Raw genomic sequence first — 18,958 nt, 5'->3', positions numbered from 1 at the left:
AGGAGGGACCAAACCTCTTAATTCTTGCATAAGCCTGGATTTGTTCATGATGATCCTTTTCAATTCTTGATGAACACCACCAATAGATTACAGTAAAATGGTATAATTGCTTTTCACAATTGCCTATAATATGCTCCACAATACTGTTTTCATTTTAAATTGACTTTTAAAAAATCGGAGTGTAACTAATAATTTTTTTCCTATTTATTATTCATGTGTTTACGCTTATTTTTTTATCATTATGTTACTTGTGTTTTTCAGATGTGCCAGTGGTTATCATCAAAACCTTTTTTGGCTCTCAATCCTACACAGAAAGCTGCAATTCTAGCCTTTCTTACTAATGAACTGCTTTGCAGTAGAGTTATTATCAGGTTGGTTTCGCTTTCGCTGCAAGCATTTTTAAAATAATATGCTGCTCAAAATGTATATTATTTAATTTTTAGTTAAATACAAGAAAATTATCCTTTAGTAAATGATGCACAGTCCATTATAATCCTTATTCTAAGAATAAATTAATCTTATTTGCTGGTTTTTTTTAAAGACATTTTATTGATTTGATCGAGCCAGAAATAGCAAAATAAATCTATTTTAAGCACAGCTTAAATTAGTTTTTTCCCCATTTTGACTAATTGCCCATCATTTAAAGTAAAAATGTTGTCAATAATAAATTTTTTTTTATTATTTATTTATTTTAATTTTTTTTTTTTTTTTTTTACCCTAAAATTCTTGAAATTTATGTATCACTTGATTTCATCAATTTCTGGATCCAAATTCCAGAGAACTTCAGCATTTGTAAACTGGAATCAGACATTGATGACTGACAGCTCTAACATCCTCCTCTGATTTTCAAAGCTATTTTCATACTGCCATCTAATAGAACCATGTCATTGATATACATAAGACAAATAAGACTGAACTAGTTGATCTTGTGCTTTGCTGTGGATTCCCCTTTCCCCTCCTTTAAGAAATGCATATATTTTGTTACAATCATCTTCACTTTGTGGTTTATGTATCGTTATTGTTTCAACTTCAAACAACCTCTAACCATCATGTCTACCTATTTCCATAAATTTGCTTGATAGTTAGGGATTGTGCTTCTGGATTAGTATTCTTAGTATTATATTATTGGCAACATATACAAGGAATCAAAGCTTATAACTTCATTTGTTCATTCCTGCCAAAAATTTGTCCTCTTTAAATTTATTCAAATTACTTGCAGTAGAGCGTTGAAAATCTGAACATCAAAAATTCGAAATGTTGAAAATTCGAATGAGCTAGCATTTATTATTTTTTTATGCTAACACCTTAAAATAATTACAGTAAGCATCAGTTATTGTGATCACGTTTGCAAATTGAATTTGATTCCATTAAACAGCAATTCTAATGAGCAAAAATCATTCCCGGCGGTCATTCCCAGACCTTTCCGTATTTGGTGGTCACGGATTCAAACCCCGGTCTAATCAAGAAGCATGTGTTACACACTGCTGCTCCTGCCCACCTGGATATGGAGGCGCCTCTACAGGAGTCTCAGAGAAGATGGGAAAGAAGGAAAGGGACCACCCGAGCAGAAGACGATTAAGGAGTTCTGGGGAAACATATGGAGCAGGGAAGTAAGACATAACAGCCTTATGTCTTATATAACAGCCGTAAGAAAACCAAGGACGTACAAGAAATGAGAGGGTGGGAGATTTGGGAAGACGTAAAACAGACGATCAAGAACTCCCACAACTGGCGATATCCAGGAATAGATAATGTCCACAACTACTGGTACAAGAAGCTCACTTGTACACACAAGGAACTGGCAGAGCAGTTCGCCCGAATGATATGGGACAATCCCGAAGCTTCTCACTCAAGGAATCGCATATCTGAAGCCTAAAGACGAATATTCAAGAAACCTGGCGAAATATAGGCAATCACCTGCCTCCCAACAATGTATAAGATCCTCTACCAGCTGCATAATCAGGAAGATATCAAACCACTCAGAGAGTTAGAACATATTAGCCGAACAGCAGAAAAGATGCAGGTGGCTGAGCAAAGGATGCAAGGAGCAATTAACCATAGATGCTGCGGTTATGGAGCAAGCCTACGAGAAGCACCACAACATGTACACAGCCTAAATCAATTACTGCAAAGCCTTCGACTCCCTGCCTCATAGCTGGCAACTAGAGGTGCTGAACATCTACAAAGTCAATCCGATAGTGACAAACTTCCTAGGGGAAACAATGACGAAATGAAGTACCTCCATTAAGGTTGAAAACATCACAACCAGGCCAATCCCCATCAGGAGAGGAATCTTTCAAGGAGATGCTCTGAGCCCATTGTGGTACTGTCTAGCACTTAACCTACTGTACACCCTCGCCCACCTGATGTACATGGATGACATCAAGCTCTATGCGGGAACTGAGAAGCACCTCCAGCAACTACTCCAGATCACCAAAGAATTCAGCAGTGATATTAGGATGGAATTTGGTCTAGACAAATGCAAGAACCACGGATAGCACCAGGGAAAATTAGTCAACTGAAACTACCAGCTGCAGATGGTAAAGAGATCGAAGCCATGTTAAAGGGACAAGCCTACAAAAACTTGGGGATGATGCAGGCTCACCAGTTATAGCACAAGGTAATTAAGGCCTGTCTGACTGAAAAATACCATCAGAGACTCAGAAGCCTGCTGAAAGCAGAGCTGAATGGAGGGAACACAGTTAAAGCCATAAACACCTATGCAGTCCCAGTGCTAACATGCTCCTTCGGGGTCGTGGATTGGACTAACACCGAGCTGGAGGATATCATGAGAAATATGAGAACAATGATGACCAAGGGCCGCCAACACCACTCGAAATCTGCCGTGGAGAGACTGACAGTTGCCTGGAAAGAAGGAGGAAGGGTCCTGATAGATCTCGATGAGCAACACAAGGCAGTGATAGTTAACCTGAAGGATTACTTGAAACACACAGCAGCAGCACACCAGCATGCCATAAGGAAGATAGACAAGTGGTATACCCCACTCAACCTTAGCAAGGAGCCCTCCCCTCCCCCAACCAGGAGGCACAAATGAAGCTAGAAAGATGGGCAGAGAAGGCACTCTAAGGCAGGACACTACAATGATCTCCATCAAGATCACATTGATAAAATTTCTTCCAATGCATGGCTCACGATTGACTCTCTTCCCCGACACTGAAGGAGTCATGCTCGCCATCCAAGACCAGATAACACCAGAAACTATAGAAAATACGTCGCCAAGGAGCCTGGAGGTCCGATGACACGTGGCAACAATGCCACGCCTCAGAAACGATGAACACATCACCGGTGGGTGCAAGGTGATCACTCAGACTAAGTACACTCATAGAAATGACCACGTAGCCAGGAAAATGCATCAGAAGCTAGCAAGGATATACCAGTTGATCGACGAAAGTGTCCCATACTACAAGTACGAACCCCAGGCAGCACTAGAGACCCCAGCCCACAAGCTGTACTGGAACCACGCCATAATAATGGATAGGACAGTCCCACACAACAGACCGGACATAACCCTTTTGGACAAGATAGAAAAGGCTACCTATCTGATTGACATAGTGGTACCCAACACTAGCAACCTGCAGAAAACCTATGGGGAGAAAATCAGGAAGTACACAAACCTAAGATAGGAGATCAAAGAGATGTGGCATATGTAACAAGTAACAACCATCCCGATCATTGTGTCAACTGCCGGTTTGGTTCCAAAGACCCTACATAACTATTGCCTAGCAGCAATAGGTCTCCCAGTGAAGACCTACGAGGAACTCCAGAAAGTTACAATCCTGAACACCTGTAGGATAGTCAGAGAATTCCTCGACCAACAGTAACACCAGACATAACAACAACCACCCTGTGTACTTGGTAGCAATACATGTCACGAGGTGGAAACCCCAATCAGGGAGAAATAATATAAGAGCAATAATAATAATAATAATAATAGAGAATTAGGAGTGTGTGATTTTCCTTTATTCTGGAAATTCATCTGTTGTTTTGCAGAAATCAGTTATCCACACTTTCACTAAATTTCACCTGTCTCTGTTTACATAGTAGGTACAAGTAGTCCCTAAATCAGCTTTGTTTTAGCTGCTGTGCAAGTTACCTGACAATATCTAAGAGGAAATCCTTGAGTGTATTGGCGCCTCCATAGCCAGGTGGGAAGGAGCAGCAGTGCGTAGCACACGCTTCTTGAATAGACCGGGGTTCAAGCCCGTCACCACCACATACGGAGGATGCGGAAAGGTCAGGAATGACCACCGCATATCCCGGAGCAATATGGCCTTAGTTGCTAATGCTCCTAAAAACCAAAATAACAATAACAATAACCTTGAGTGTATTGGAAAAAGTGGTGCTTAATAGTGTAGATTGGAGCTTTAAAAAAAGAAATTACTTTAAAATTTGGTATCCCTGCCAGTAGTGTGTGTGTCAGCCATTCTGAAAAACTGTTTCCACTCTTAAACTGTTTGAGGAAATAGAACCCGTTCAGGTTTGTTTTTAAGTGGATGAAATTGATTTGAGACCAAAACGTACAGATATCAAGACCATTAATGAAAGAAAAGGCTATGGCATATGCAACTTTTATGGGACATAAAACATTCCAAGCCAGTTCTGGTTGGTTGGAAAAATTTAAAAAGTGCCATGGCTTATTCAAAAAAGTTATTTCTAGTGAAAGTGTATTCATGATTGAAGAAGCCTGTACCCATTGGAAAGAAAGTTTTGAAAAAATTATGGAGGACTGCAAGCCCAAAGACATTCAACGTCAATGAAACAGAACAAGGTGATGAATGTTTAGGTGGTAAAATAGTAAGGAGAGAATTGCAGTCTTGGTTGGTGCAAATATGGCTGGTAATGAAAAACTAAAGATTTTGGTAATAGGCAAAAGTAAACATTGCCAATGTTTCAATGGAGTAAAGTTGTTAGAGTTGGACTTCAACTACAACAAAATATCTTGGATGACAAGTGAAATTTTTGAACAGTGGATTTTAAATTTCAATGGAAAGATGGCAGAGGAAAACTGAAAAATCATGTTGATAGTCGAACACTGTCCTGCTCCCCTTCACTCTGTAATTTTTAAACTCCAAATTACCGAGTGAAGCATGTTTTCTTCCCCCCAATATCTCGTTTAAACTGCCCCCAATGGGCCAAAGCATTATCAAGAATTTGAAAATTCACTGCCGCAGTCGCATACCGAAAAAAATTATACTGAGTATAGAAACCACCAGCCTATAGATTCTGTTATAGATTTGCGCATGTGCATATCAGAGTTGGCAAAAGTGTGCAGTGAAGATGTGACGGAAACAGCAATTAAAAATTGTTTTGCCAAAGTAGGTTTTGCTGAAATGGCAATTAACAGCAATGAGAGGGATTAACTACTACAAAATATTGAGCAATCTTGAGAACAACTCCAAGGGAGAAGTTTCATCAGTTGAGAAACTGTGATGAATTTTCAGGAGTTGATAATGATGTCATAATTGCTGAATATCCAAGTGACTCCAACTTTTTCGAGAGTTTTCAAAGAACTAGTGACAATATCGACAATGAGTTGGATGAAAAAGAGGGAAACGAAGGTGGTGAGGGAATATTAAACCTTACAAATGTGAAATGTTGGAAGCATTTGAAACTTTCAATCAAGGCCCTAACTATTTTCATAACTTGAATTGCCATAAAACATCAGTAGTCAACCTTAAGGCAGTTAAGAGTTTGCATTAAGGCCTTCAGTGTAAAGAAAATATGCCAAAAAGTATATTTGAGTGTTTAAAACAAATCAGCATTTTTATGAACAATGTACAAGAAACTCTGGTGTGCAACAAAAAATAACCAAATATTTTACAAAGCAATTCTTAAAAGTGTACTAATATATTGTGCACATCATGTGAGTAGTCATTTCTTAATATGTATGTATCAATAATTTTTTAAAATGTTAGATAATTTATTCATTCCTGCTTATTTCTGATTTATTTCCCATATTTTACTTTAAATGAACAATTGATTTTTGTTATATAAAGTGTAAAGTGTGTTTAGGGTCAAGCGGCACCAGGGGTTTCCCCTCATCTCCGCGAATTTTTTTTTTTTTGTTATATAATGGTCTGAGTGAATATGATTTTAGAATTATTCTTTGCATTCAGTTCTTCTATGATGACTTCATAGAAGCTAATCAGCAGAAGCAGCCCCAGGTTTATCAGCACCCTGTGCAAGATTTTTTGGTGAAATTTGAAATTTACAGCAAATCAGTGAATTTTCGGGACATTTTGGTGCCCTGTTTTGGGGGAACCACTCTATCGTGCCATAAGCTGGCCCTCAACAGCATTTAAGAAACCCATGCTGATTGTATGATTAAGACCAATTTAGAACTGCTTAAAACAGCATTAAACAACTTGTACAGCAAATACAGCAACAAATAAATATTCATAAATTCACTTGGATTACTTACATTGAATAATGTATGCATTTGTAATAACTATATATTTGATGGTCTTAATTTCTAAAAACAGGTTGGGATTCCAGTGGGGGCTAAAAAAGGCAATCCCATTTCATTTACTACATGCAGATATATCAATGAGTTGGTCATTTTCAATAGTGACTAGTAAAATTGGTAATAATGTCTATCAAATGAATTAAAGTTAAACATGGAAAATGTAAGAAAAATACATACAAAAATTTTAGACCTTGGTATCACCATTGGCAGTTTCCCACAGAAAATTGATATTGATATGTATGATAAAAGAATGGCTTATGACTTCAGCATAGAGGCTGTAGCAATTTGCTGTACAGTAGGATTCTTATTAACTGTCCGTTCTGTTTATTTACCACCTGGGACTGACATCCTGCAGAAAGACCTTGATGATCTCATTTTGCAAATGTCTTTCCCCTTCTTACTTCTTTGTGATTTTAATGAACATAGCACTGTGGGGTAGTGCTAACATCAGTAGAAGGGGACCAATCATAGAGCATATGCTTGCTGACAGTGACCTGTGCCTTCTAAATTTGGGTACAAACACCTTCCACATGCCTACCGGTATGTTTTTTTGCCATTGATCTTTCTATATGCTCCTTTTCTTCACATACTTGGGAATTGGAGGAAAACCTATATGGAAGTGATCACTTCCCTGTGATAACCACCCTAACTTGTGGTTGGCTGTCTCTTCCATTTAATTTACCACAGTGGAAGATTGATCAGGCTGACTGGAAAACCTTTCAATATCTGGAAAATCTTGACATTAATAATAATAAATAAATATATATGAACACTGCTGGTGGTCAGATCAAGAGTATTGCTTTTTCTATTCTTGCCTCTCTAATGCTGTAGATAAGTCATTCAATAAATCCAGAGAAATTCTCCTTCTCTGTGAGTAATCAACCTTCAGTTTCATTCGTTATATGAAAATTGGACAGAGACTGGGCAAAAATGTAGAGAAAATTTAGTGACTTTTCATTCTAGAATAATTCCCAAAATATATAAATGAATAAAAGTATAAGATTCTTTTTTGGGCAAGTTCCAGTAGGGTTATAGAAATATAATTGATCTTACAAGCTTCCCAGAGGACAACAAAATATTCTGAAAATTTTGTGCTATCTAACTTTACTTTCTTGAGTAATGTTCAAGCTTCTGAAAATAATGGAGGACTTGTAGGTAGAAGGAATTTGTTTTGTAGAGACGGGATACACTTAAACAAAGGTGGTGCAAACGTTTTTGCCAGTATTATTGAGGATACCTTAAAGGTTCAGGGAAACTGCTAGTTAGGGGGGGATGTGGGTAATACTGACACGCGTTTATCTGATAATATTAGTCAATGTAACTCTTGCACATACCTTAAGAGTTCTTATCTGTTACCCCAACTGGACGTATTATCTAGATGTTCTGGGGGCAAAGACGTTTCACGTGAGCGGGTAGCTAATATCAGGGAAGAGAGCCTAAAAAACTTCAAGGGTTGTGTTAGGGTTGTAAATATACAAGAACAGTAAATCTTAATTGTTTATACAGTAACGTTAGAAGTGTCGTCAATAAAATTAGCGAATTTGAACTGCTGGACATAATAGGGTAATAGAGTAATAGAGTTACATAATAGAGTAACGCGGACATAATAGGGCTTAAAGAGACGTGGTGCCACCCGGAAATTGGGGATGATGAGTTTCAGTACGGCTCGTATAATGTATTTAGGAAGGACAGAGTAGATTGAAGGAGTGGTGGGGTAATGCTTCTTATCAGAAGCAGCCTGAGTGCGACAATAGCTTTTCCGGATTCAGAGAAGCCGATCGGGCTAGCCGAGTGGGTAAAATACCTGCCCGGCAACCCAAAGGTCGCGGGTTCGATTCCCGCCTCGGGCTTGGATCAAAGTACTGCAAAAACCTTGGGAGGTGCAATATGGCCACAGAAGCCGATGCGCCAACAACTACCAAATAAAAAAAAAAAAAAAAACCGGATTCAGAAATTTCACATACTAGTATAGAGTCTGTATGGTTTGAGTTAGTTGGAAACAAAGGTATAATGCGAGTAGGAGTAATCTACAGACCATGTGATTGTGAAGATTATGACAAAAGCCTCTACATGCAAATGGAATGGGCAAGTAAGTGTCAATGCCTTATTAAGGGTGATTTCAATTTGCCTCTAATTGATTGGAGTAAATGGGAAGGAAACTCGACATGGGGAACAAAATTTTTAAATCAGCTAGATGACTGTTATTTGTATCAACATGTCAGGGAAAGTACTAGACAAAAGAATATCCTAGACCTCATCATCACACATTAATCAGATGACATAACAGGGCTGACAGTAGAGGAACCAGTAGCAGGAAGTGATCACGGATTCTACGGTGGATGATGACGAGAGAAGTAGCAGAAGTAAAAGGCAAAGGAATGGGTTTTAATTTCAGAAAAGGAAATTACGATGCCTTAAGGTACTACATTGCCTCTATTAACTGGGTAGATATTGCGCTGAGAATGAATACAATTGAACTGTGGTGCGCTTTTAAAACATTAATCACAGATGCCTTGAATGCGTATATACCATTAAAAAAATACTCCACGAGAAGGGTTCCAAGTTGGATGAATAGTGAAGTTGCCCCATTACTTGAGCAGAAAAAGGTGGCATGGAAAGGTTACAGAGTAATAAAAAGTACTGAAGCCTATAACAGCTACAAGGTGATCTGTAATAGAGCCACAGAAAAGGTTCGACAGGCAAAGGCAGTTTATGAGAAATCACTAGCAAACAGAGCAAAGAGGGGGGGATAAAGAATTCTTCACATATATAAATGCCAAGAAGAGCAGGACAAACCAGATCGGACCTTTACGTAAGGGAAAGGGGATAGTAATAAATACACCAGCTGCCGTTGCAGATGAACTCAACAGTTATTTTGCATCGATATTTACAAATGAAAAGCCTTTTGTGGCGATGGGAAATTGTGGGAGCGAAGTTAAAAAATATGTAATTAATGATATTGAAATTTCGCAAGATTATTTAATGAAAAAACTTTCCAGCCTACAGACCAGTAAGGCTCCTGGAGTTGATGGAATATACCCTATAATCTTAAGAGAGACGGCAAGCGAGTGCATTGAACCATTGAGGCTAATTATGCGAGCATCACTAGACTGTGGGGAGATTCCCTTGGATTGGAAAAGTGCAAATGTGTCTCCCATGCATAAGGGTGGCTCTAAAAGTGAAGTTGGAAATTATCGACCTGTCAGTCTGACTTCAGTAGTAGGGAAAATCATGGAGGCAATGATCAAAGGTGAAATTCAGGATCATTTGGATCGAATTGAAATTCTCAAGGATACTCAGCATGGTTTTGTAAAGGGAAAATCATGTTCAACAAATCTGGTTCGCTATTTCGAAAGGGTCACTCACGAGCTGGATTTAGGGAATAATTTCGACATTGTTTATTTAGATTTCAGCAAAGCTTTTGACTCAGTCCCACATGAGCAGTTGCTTTATAAGCTGGAACAGGTTGGAATCACTGGGAAAATCCTTAGATGGATAGAAGGATGGCTTCAGGGCAGGAGGCTGAGGGTTGTGATAAATGGCTATTCCTCAGATTGGGTTGATGTAAGAAGTGGGGTTTCCCAAGGATGTTTTTTTTTTTTTTTTCCTAAACGACATTGATGAAGGAATAGAGGGCGTGATGTCTAAATTTGCAGATGATGTTAAAATTGGTAGAGTAGTTAATGATCACTGTCAAGCTGAGCTTCTTCAGAGAGACCTAGATAGACTTCAAGAATGGTCAGAAAAATGGATTGGAAATCCATTTTTCTGACCATTATAGGATTGGAAATCCTATCCATAGTTTTGCCGATGATGGCACGTTGCATTCCACTTTCCATTTTGAGAAACCCTGTCCTGCTCAATCAGCTTCAACTTCTCGAAAATCTGCTACCAATTCCTTAAATGCCAATCTTTGGGTAATTCTCCATTGGGGCAAAGACAACTTAGTTGATTTCAACCCTTCTAAAACTCAGTGTTGTCTTATATCTCGCAAAAAGGATTCTTCTGCTCCTATGCTTATCTTTAGTGACACTCGGATTTCTAGGCAAAATGATATATCTCTTTTGGGATTACCCTGACTTCTAATCACATTACAAATATTGCTTCCTGTGCATCTAAAAAACTTGGTTTTCTCATTCACTCACGGCGTTACGTTTCTTCCAAACAGCTGTTCACTCTGTACAAATTGCGCAAATCCACCCTACCATGGAATATTGTTCCCACATCTGGGGAGGTGCTCCCAAAACCTCTCTCAGGCTTCTAGATTCCATTCAGAAGAAGGCAGTAGGTTAATTAATGACTCATCACTAACAGTCTCTCTCCACTCACTGTCTCATAGACTTACTGCATGCCTTTTCTACAGATACTTCCATGGGCACTGTTCTTCTGAATTGGCTTCTATAATTCCGACTCTCTCTTTCAAAACAGTCCGAACACATGCCATCAAGCCAACGTCCATTTACTGTCCAACTTCAAACTGACAGAACCAACTTTTCATCTTCCTCGTTTATTCATTCAACTGCCATTTTCTGGGACAACCTCCCTTCATACATATTTCCTGAAAATGACAGTCTACAAAAGTTAAAGTCTAATGTCAGCAAATATCTTCTTTTGTCTTCTCAACCTCCAACTGAAGCACGGTACTAAGTACTATAGGTTCTAATACCTCTCGTGTTTGGGGTTTTCATAAAAAGAAAAAAGAAAACCAAATTGTTTGTTGGGTATGGTGTGTGGTGGTAGTTTATGATGCGAATAGAAACATGATTGTAGTGTTGTACTATCTTATGTGCAGTAATTTCATAGTGTTTGTGTAGTGTGAAATTAACAATTTCACACTACACAAACAAATGGGTATCATTAGCTTCCAAGCTGCTGATACCCATTCTGCCAATTTTGATGCCGGCGCTTTCTTAATTCTTTTGGAAGGTGTCAGCGGAAGGTTGTCGGTCAACAGCCAGAATTCGTATTCCTTTCTCAAGTAATCTTTAAATGGTTTGTTGACTGAAACGTCGAGTGGCTGCAGTTGGCTGGTCATGCCACCAGGAATCACAACCAAGTCACCACATTTTTGCACGATTTTATTTTTGAACCTGTTCGGACAAATGTCCACGAAATGCATCAAGTACTAGCATGCTAGGTGGGTTACGAAGACTTCCAAGACGTCTATTCCACACCACATTTAGCCAGTCTTCCATAAGCTCTGCCAACATCCATCCATTTTTTTGTGCACACACACTAACATCTTTAGGGAAAATTTCCTTCTTCGGTATGGTTTTTCAATTAAAAATTAAATATGGTTGCAACTTTCGACCATCAGCGGTGATGCATATCATCACAGTGATACGCTGCTTTTCGTAGCCCATGCTTATAATCTTGATTTCTTTAGCACCTTTAGCATTGGCGGTGTAATTTCGAGGCATATCGAAGTAGACCATGGATTCATCAGCATTTCCAATTTGACTAAACTCTGTTTTTTTTTCCCTTAATTTCATCACCTGTCGCTGAAAGTTAATCAGCTTCTGTTGAAAGTCTGCAGGAGTTTTTTGACAGATAGATGTTCGGCACCTTAATGGCAATCCACTACGATGCATGTATCTGTCACACCAGCTGCGACTGTCTTTAAAAATTATTTTCTCTAATCCAATGGACTTGGCAATTTCTCCGGCTTTCAATTGCATGGATTGTCAAGTGACGGGTAATCCTTTTGCGCATGTCTCCATTACAAAATGTATGACAGCTTCATCGACTTGTGGAAATCTTCCTTTCTTAGGCCCTGTTTTGTGCAAAGCAACAACCAACAACTCAGTTGTTGCTTTGCACGAAAATATGGAATTGTGATCATTTCTCCAACGATGAACATTTACTTCTTTAATGTCAAAATGTCGACCCGCAGCTCTATTTCCATGTTCTTTTCCATATACAATAACTTTTCATTTCATTGCGGCTTCGTAGTGCAATCTTTTTGACATTTTAATGTGCAATAAGGAATCAAAATTAACGAAATGCAGTAACTCCACTTACGAAGATACAAACAAAACTTCCCAGTTTTCTCTGAGTGAGCTCCACTATAATGAAATAACAGTGGCTTCACATTTCGAAAGCACGTGAAATCACCCATGCCACTTTATTCTCCATTGGAATTGGAGAATGCGATAACTGTCAAAACGTGTGCTACTGTGCAAAGCACGGGAAAATTTGTAAAAAAAAAAAAAAAAACTGCAATTGTAAGACACCATCAATTCTAAGGTGCACCCCATTTTTAGGGGGGAAAAAGTGCATCTTAGAATTTGAAGAAATACGTTAGTTGTAGAATAGATGTTGGGAAATTTTCTTTTAGCCAGTGGGTAGTTGATTGGTGGAACAGGCTTCCATCTTTTGTTGTGGAAGCTAATAGCCTAAATAAATTTAAGGTTGGGCTGGACAGGCATTTGGAACAAATGGAGGGGTGAAGTAGGAATGTTTTTTTTTTTTTTTTTTGCTGATGCTGCATATGCTTGCTTTCTTGCATCGTATGCCTCTACTAATACTACAGAGGTCATGGAGAGTCTAAAACAAGAGAAAAGTTTGTTCTTTTTTTTCATTGAAGTAGTACTTTATTTCTGCCTGTGACTACATGGTGTACAAGTTTCGGTAAAAAGGTGTTTTTAAAATGCTGAAATAGCACAAATTTTATCAATTGGCTGTGCATTTTCAAATTAAATTGTTTTGTGAACTAGTTTTCACTTCTTGCTTGTTAAAGATAGGGAAATAGATGTTTTGAATCTGTTCTGTCATTTGCAGTTTGAGAATCCAAGATGCTATTATGAAAGGAGAAAGAATTGATGAACAGTGGTACTTATTTTGGGAAATGATAAGAGCACAAGAAAGTTTGAAATATAATAAATTATCCCAAGTCATGCTTGTCGTTTTAACAATTCTTCATAGCAGTGTTGAGTGTGAGAGAATATTCAGCCAAGTGGGAAAAACAAAAACTGAGTTCCCATCTTCTATTTCTGGTGAAGCTTTGGAAATACTCTTGAGAACCAAGTCCATACACATCAGGGACATTTTTTTGAACAACACTTTGACCCAGCATTTCTGAAGGATGGGGGGGTGCAACATTATCTTTCTTGTAGGAATCAAAATCGGTTGGTGTCTAATGAATATCCAAACAGAAATCCATACACAGAAAAATCTTAAGTAAGGTAACATTTGAAAGCATATGTTACCTTACCTAATTTTAATATTTAATGTGGTTGTTATTTTAATATTTTAGTATTATATTTGCCAGTAGTGGCAAATGATGCAAGAAAGTAAGCTTATAAAGCATCATTAAAAAAGAAAAAACCTACTCACATCACCTGATCATCTTCGGTAATTTTCATAGTTCTTCCTTGAATTTATTCCAACTACTCACTTCCACAACAACAGATGGAAGTATGTTCCACCAATCAACTATCCTTCCTCACTTTGAACTTATGCCCCTTGTGTGTAGTCTGAGCAAGAGGAAGAATGCATCAGCATTGAGCTTGCTCAGACTAGGCAGCTGTGAGCTGATCTTATGGTGGTGGTGTTTAACACGGTTGCAGCAGTATTGAAGAGTCGATCACGTGCAGGTGCGGGATGTGGCATCATTACCCAGTAGCCAATCACACGCGGGTGCGGGATTCGTTAGACGTTAGTATGAAGTTCTCAACTTCAGTTGGCATTGTGTTTCTGCTGTGTATAGTTGTTTCGGCATCAAGTAAAGGGTGTAAACTATATGTAGTTGTATGTGGTGTTGAACATTTTGTTACATGATGCGTGGAAAAGCCTTGTAATATGAGTTGTGCAGATGATAGTTTAGCAGGCCCATCATGCCCAAAAAGAAGAAAAGTGCAATATAAAAAATCCCTTATAGATGAAGAAATTGCAAAAATTTTGGAAGAGTTATCTGATGTATATCACAGTGACGTCAGTTACGATGATGAGGAAGATTTTATCCCTCCAAAGGACACTTCGGATTCGGAAAGTGTAGATGAAGATATTGTGGAAGAGGCTACACTTCCATAGCAGGATTCCGGTGAGTTGGAAAACGTCATGTGGGAAAATGACGTAACATCGATGAAACAGTTTCGTTTTACAAAATCCGAGTCTTTGCTGCAACCCGTGTCAGGTGATAATCCTATACATTACTTTCGTCATTTATTGACTGACAATATCTTGAATGAAATAATTACACAAACAAATGTTTATGCTCGTATAATACTTCTTCCCCGAGAAAATAAAGAACATTCTCAAATAAATGCATGGAAGGACACCACTAGAGATGAAATGCTGGTATTTTTTGGATTGATTTTACATATGGGAACCATTCAACTGAACCGCATACAAGATTATTGGAAAACAGATAAACTGTTCGGAGTTCACGTGTTTGCAGATAACACAAGCAGGAATCATTTCTTATTATTACTGCAGGCCTTGCATTTTGCAAAAAATCCAGAAAAGAAAGAGGTATGTCCACACGATCGACTATATAAAATTCGAAAAATGGTGAATCTGTTCAATGCATGAATGTTGGAAATATATTATCCAGGATGCGAGATTAGCTTAGATGAGTCTATGATATTGTGGCATGAAAGGCTTGTTTTTCGACAGTACATTCAAAACAAATGCCATAAGTACAGCATCAAGTTATTTGATCACAACGCCTACTGGCATGGTTATCAAATTTCAAGTATATACTGGTGTGTTGGATGATTCTGGTGGAAATGGACATGCACAAAAAGTCGTTATGAACTTACTTGATGGGATGCTAGATGTCAGGCACAACATTTATGGACAATTATTACAATAGTTATGAACTCGCTAAGTGTCTCGCTGACAGACAAACCCATTGTACTGGGACAATCAGAAGTAATAGGAAAACATTTTCGAAAGGTTCGAGGAAAAAAAAGCTGAAGAAAGGGGAAACTTTATCAAGGTGTGCCCATGGTGCAATGATTGCTAAGTGGAACGACTGAAGAGATGTCAGTTACATATCTACAGAATACCAAAATGATATGGTGGAAATGCAGAACAAACGAGGCGAACTGAAATCAAAACCATTGCCTATAATTGATTATAATAGGTTTATGTCAGGCATTGACAAGCAAGATCAAATGCTTGCCTGTTATCCTTGTGAAAGCAAAACCATTAGGTGGCCTTTAAAAATATTTATGCATATTTTGCAACTAATGATGAATGTACACCATATCTATACTAAATATTCACATAACAAGATGCAACTTTATGACTTCCGTTTATCAGTGATCAGATCTTTATTGAAACAGCCATCTGATCTCCCTCATACTGTGCATGATGTGCCTGAACTGGAACATGTGCTCAAACTGCGGGAAAAAAGAAAAGGTGGAAAGATATTGAGGAAGCAATGCAAACATTGCTATTCCGAAGGGAAACATAAGGATACAATCTATATCTGCAAACGTAAGATATACAATCTATATCTGCACTGTTTGTGAAGGATCACCCGGCTATTGCTTTGGTTGTGCGAACATTATACATAAGAACCATTCTTACACATAGTATTTGTAATCTGTATTGGTTTGGTATGATGTATTTCTTAATGTTACCATGTTTTTTTTTGTTTTATTATTTATATACTATATTATTATGGTTTTTGTGTCATGCGCCAGCGCATGATGCGGCATTTACAGCCAAATTTGACCTCCAGTTCCTATCATGCGCTGGCGCGTGAATCTCAAAATCTTTTGGAAACTGCTTATATGACACTTGAATATTGATATGGATTGATTTTACATATGGGAACCATTCGACTGAACCGCATACAAGATTATTGGAAAACAGATAAACTGTTCGGAGTACATGTGTTTGCAGATAACACGAGCAGGAATCATTTCTTATTATTAAATAACAATAACAATCCCTTATTACCAATTTTCAAGCTTTTTCGTTATGGAAACACAGTCCACTTCTGGCGACAGTCTCCTCCTTCTATGCCGTGTGGGAGGCACCTCCGTAGCCAGGTGGGAAGGAGCGACAGTGCGTAGCACACGCTTCTTGATTAGACCAGGGTTCAAGCCCATCACCACCAAATACGGAGGATACGGAAAGGTCAGGGAATGACCACCGCATATTCCCTGAGCAATATGGCCTTAGTTGCTAATGCTCCTAAAAAACCAAAACAACAACAACATCTAAGCCGTGCTATTGACGATAGCATGCTGACTCATGACCAGGAGCAAATGTGTTAAGGCTCTGACTGGATTGAGCAAGCTCAATGTGGCAATTTGCAGAACTGAAGCCTTTTTTGTTAAGATCATCCTTTTGTTCTCACTAATCTCAATGCCCTGCACCTATTCCAACAGATCTACATCATTCCTAAAATGAGGTCTGCATGTATGTACCTCTATGCAGTATTCAAGATGTGGCCTAATCGTTGCCTTGTATAGTGGGATAAACACCTCATTATCTCTGCTTGCAAAGTAAGTTTCTGGATATCATTGATAAAACCCCCATGAACTGTTCTGGTACTGTCTCCACTATCAGAGGACTTAATATCTGACTGCCCAATACCCCCCCCCCCCCAACGTCTTTTTCATTTTCCACTACCTTGTGTAGTATCACACAGTTTGTGTGCTAATCTGGGTTACTGCTACCCATATATAGTACCCTTCTTTTGTCAATGTTCAACTTTATGCCATTTCTCAGCCCATATGGCTAATTTTTGTAGATCTTGTTGCAGTAGCTTACCATGATTACTCTCATTAATCACCCTACCAATCTTTCTATCATCTGCAAACATATTTTGCCAGTGATATTAGTTTCTAGTGTTAGTATAGTGTGAACTTTGAAAAGCCGGGTTTTTTTTTTTTTTTTTTTTCCCTCATGCATGTAGTTGCTTGATTTCCAGCTTTTTGAAAGTCAAACAGTTGGCAGCTGTTGATATAGTAGTAGTAGTGTCATGTGATGCAAGAAAGCAAGTGTATGAGCTTATGCAGCATCAGCAAAAAAAAAAAAAAGACACCATTCTCTCCAAATGCCTGTCAGGTTCCTCCTTAAATTTATTCAACCTATCAACTTCCACAACGACAGATGGAAGTTTGTTCCAGCAATTAACCACCCGCTGGCTAAAGGCAACTTTCTGCACATCTATTCTACATCTGTCCTTTCTCAATTTGAATTTATTCCCCCTTAGGTTCGTAATCTGAACAAGTGGAAGGATCCCATCAGAATTCAGCGTGCTCAACCCATTAAAGGCCTTATACACCTCAATCAGATCACTGTGCAGGTGGCTAGTCTCCAGCCAATGCAATTGGCAGAACTTAGGCTTCTCTTGGTAAGAGGATCCCTTCATTCCCCTCACCAATCTTGTTGCCCTGTACTCTGTACACGCTCAAGTAAATCTACATCCTTCCTAAAATGAGGCCTCCACACCTGTACGCAGTACTCAAGGCGTGGCCTGACCATTGCCTCATACAGAGGGACAATCACCTCCTTCTCCCTGCTAGCAAAATTCCTATATATCATTGACAAAACCTCATGAACTGCCCTGGCAGCCTGTCTGCATTGCTCAGAAAACTTCATATCTGACTGCACAATTACTCCCAGGTCTTTTTCATTTTCTACCACCTTAAGTGTAGTACTACACAGTTGGTACGTTTCTCTGGGGTTACTTCTACCCATATGCAGTACTTTGCATTTGTCAAGGTTAAACTTCTGTTGCCACTTCTTAACCCATCTGCCCAAATTATCTAGATCCTGTTGCAGTAGCACACTGCCATTACTGTCATTAACAACCCTGCCAACCTTTGTATCATCTGCAAACTTTGACATTAAGCCTGATATACCTTCATCAATATCATTGATAAATATACAAAACAACAGTGGACCCAACACCGAACCCTGTGGGACTCCACTAATAACATTAGTCGACGAAGAACAGCATCCGTTGATTACTACCCTCTGTCTTCTCCCACTGAACCATCCTTTTATCCATTGTAGCAACTTACCCTTAATACCATTCTGCTCCAATTTGTACATATGCCCACTTAACTAATTTAACTAACTACTACAAATTGTTCAAACTTTGAGTGTAATTAAATGAGATGAATGATTTGCAGTTGAATAAATCGATTATCACCTCTTGATTATGTGTATCACTAATGATAACACAAGTCAGACAAAGTTAATGTAACAGGGTAGATGAGTTTTAATTTCTCAGTTTAATTACCAGTCTTCCATGTAAAGTATGTGTAATTATTATTTGGATTTACATCCTTCGTACTGTTTCATAATGTAGAGAAGTCAGATTTCAGAATCACAGAAAAACACAAGAACATCTTTTTAGTAAGTGTGTCTAGTTCCTGACTTGAGACAAGTTTCCCAAATTGCATTTTAATATTAGCATTAGCATTAGCAGAGGCATTTGATGCAAGAAAGCAAGCTTATGCAGCATCAGCCAAAAAAAAAAAAAAAAAAAAAACCACTTCC

The 18,958-nt window shown here is 38.5% G+C and overlaps 1 protein-coding gene across 1 annotated transcript in view; it reads left to right on the top strand.

Annotated features, from left to right (window-relative positions):
- The window catches only part of tou (bromodomain adjacent to zinc finger domain 2B toutatis), a 914,913-nt gene that overhangs the window by 646,614 nt on the left and 249,341 nt on the right, over positions 1-18,958 (top strand). The window contains 1 exon segment of the mRNA XM_090388865.1: positions 262-371. Within this exon segment, the coding sequence (XP_090244991.1) occupies positions 262-371 (110 nt within the window).

The sequence above is a fragment of the Mastigoproctus giganteus genome, chromosome 14 (assembly GCF_048544385.1).
Source record: "Mastigoproctus giganteus isolate SK-2022 chromosome 14, ASM4854438v1, whole genome shotgun sequence".
Lineage (NCBI taxonomy): Eukaryota > Metazoa > Arthropoda > Arachnida > Uropygi > Thelyphonidae > Mastigoproctus > Mastigoproctus giganteus.
The sequence above is the reverse complement of the archived record's forward strand: the minus strand, read 5'-3'. Positions and strand labels throughout refer to the sequence as shown.